Consider the following 2,407-nt stretch of genomic DNA (forward strand, 5'->3'; position numbering starts at 1 on the left):
TCTTTACTCTCTCTCTCTCTCTCTGTCTCTGATTGCCTCGCTTTCAGCACAATCACTCATCCACTAGACTGTTTTTGTCTCTTTTTCGTTTTTAATTTTTTAATCCCTTCCCTATTGACCATTCACATTGTGCCGCGGGGCGATTATTTACAGGACTGCACTTTGGTGTACGTGACCACGAAGTAGAAAAAAAAAACACAACTTTTGCCGCGCGTTTTACTAAACGGCGGTATCGACCGCCATAATCGTTCATTTTGAGGACTTTTCCCACTGCCCCTAATCGGAAGAGCTCTCGCACATGTGCATAGAATGCTAGATTCACAGACAATTAGTTCGAAAAACAGTTTGCGACTGTGATATAGCCGCCACCCACTCAGGAAGTCCCAGGTCTAAAATGTGGCTACCAACCATCGCATCCATAATTTCACGAACAATTTTCGGACACGAGGGGAGCAGGGGAAGAAGTGAAACCGGCTTGCATGGCCATGGACGACGGTGCACAGCAAAGGCAAAGTGCAGTGATAAATCAAATTGTCACTTTTGTACATATATTTGCGACATCTGACGACGACGTCACCCTTGGAAACGGGCTGCAACGGCGGCATGCAAAAAGGAGACTCTGGATATGGATATGGATTGAAGAGTGCCCCGTGCGTGCAGGAGCTCTGGCCTCAAAGGGGTGCGGAGGGTCGCGGGGCAGGAGAGAGCCACTTCGAGTGGATTTCACTTTGCCGACGCGCGACGAGTCATAATAATTATTATTTTGATTATTGCACGTGAAAGATGACATTATTAACATCATTACTGGTTGTGCTCCAATATGGCGGGAACAGGAGAAACGCAACGCACACTGCAGGCTATCCCCAAGCACAGGCCACTATTTTACACTGCGAGAACGCACAAGTGGGAAAATAATTTACTTTTGCCAAATGGCTTTTAGAAGAAGAAAAATAACATTGCGATCTACTTTCTCTTCATTTGTTACCCCATCGCTTGATGAAATAACTTTACAACGTTAAATTACGTAAATGTAAATTGAACAATGCTTAGAATCAAAAAAACATGATTTATAACACTTTTCGTGTCTGTGTCTATTCAGCACGGTCATTGTTTAGATATTTTTAAGCACAAAAACACAAAACTTGAAAATAAACTAATTGCGCAGCCAATTCACACAAGATGCCGATTTCGATTCATTGATTTTAAGCAACTATCGATTGGAGTAGGCATTACCGATGAGGGTGCTACCGATAGTTAAAAAATAGCGATTTAAAGTACATTTGTATTTAAATTTTATATTTTAAATGAATTTGTGTGATCGAGTAATTTTTTGGCTATTGTAAGGCAGCAGCGGCTTTGCCATTCTTAGCGAAGAGTTTGGCCGACTGCTGGGCCTCCTCTTCATTCATTTGCCTGGAGGAGTCGATCCTGGCAAAGCATTGAGCAGGTGGGGAAGTTTCCATGGAAGTCCCCTCTTTGCAACTGAGACTGTTCAGCTGCTCCATAATCTTTGTATGCCGCTCTGAACAAAAGGGTTCAATGACTATATAGTGCGGATCATTGGATGTTGGCCTGTCGTACATGTGTTTCTTGGTGAATAAAGCCAGTTCCTGCACCTTCTTGATGGACGCTACGCGGTCATTGGAGAGCATAGCCAGGGCGTCCAGATTGTACGCTTCCTCTAAGCACACTCTATCACCGGAAGGAGTAACAGTGGCGCAGATGCTGCCCTCGGGATCGGCGAAGATGGCCTGAATATACTTGAGCAGGTGCCAGACGTGGTAGTGATCCTTCCTCCACCCTGTGAAGAAGGGTGTCAGGTCCAGGCTTTGTGTCTGCGGTCGAATGTGTGGATGGTAGCACGTAGTTGTAAAGATGATCGTAGGCAGGCTGGTACCGTTCGGAAAGTTGTCCGGCAGTATTATGGAGAAGCGGAACATGCTCCCCGCATAGAATCCGCTGTGTATGAAGATAACACCGAACCAATGCAGTGCACTGGCATAGCTGGATATGGCATAAATGTTCTTCAGCTGCTCCTGCTCGAGCAGTTGGTATTCGGCCAGTACCTGGTAGCCCTGCCTGACGGCAATGCTCTGCTCTGTGTTGTTCCAGCTAAACCACATGGTAGGAATCCAGCTCTAGAAGGACAGTAAGGTTTTTGTATGAGGTCCATTTGGAAATCTATAGTGAACTTACCTTTTGATGGGATGGGCAATATAAATGTTGATGTTAAAATTTTGAAGAGTGGACTCCGCCAGAGGTTAGCGTGTGATGTTATGATCGTCCGGATCTGGTCTGAATTATACAAAACATATAAATACTACGTACAAATCGACACATATTTGTAAGCCAACAAGAAATACATTTTCCTGATTATGCATTTGCCGCTATTTATTAAGAGCACCCC

General features: G+C 44.6%; 1 protein-coding gene across 1 annotated transcript; it reads right to left on the reverse strand.

Moving 5' to 3' along the window:
* Positions 1–1,334: 1,334 nt before the first annotated feature.
* On the reverse strand, positions 1,335–2,133 carry LOC117193936 (protein crossbronx-like). The gene has a single exon (XM_033398600.1). It carries the CDS (start codon positions 2,121–2,123, stop codon positions 1,335–1,337), a length of 789 nt encoding a protein of 262 aa, XP_033254491.1. The 5' UTR covers positions 2,124–2,133.
* Positions 2,134–2,407: the final 274 nt, after the last annotated feature.

This window comes from Drosophila miranda, assembly GCF_003369915.1.
Source record: "Drosophila miranda strain MSH22 chromosome Y unlocalized genomic scaffold, D.miranda_PacBio2.1 Contig_Y2_pilon, whole genome shotgun sequence".
Lineage (NCBI taxonomy): Eukaryota > Metazoa > Arthropoda > Insecta > Diptera > Drosophilidae > Drosophila > Drosophila miranda.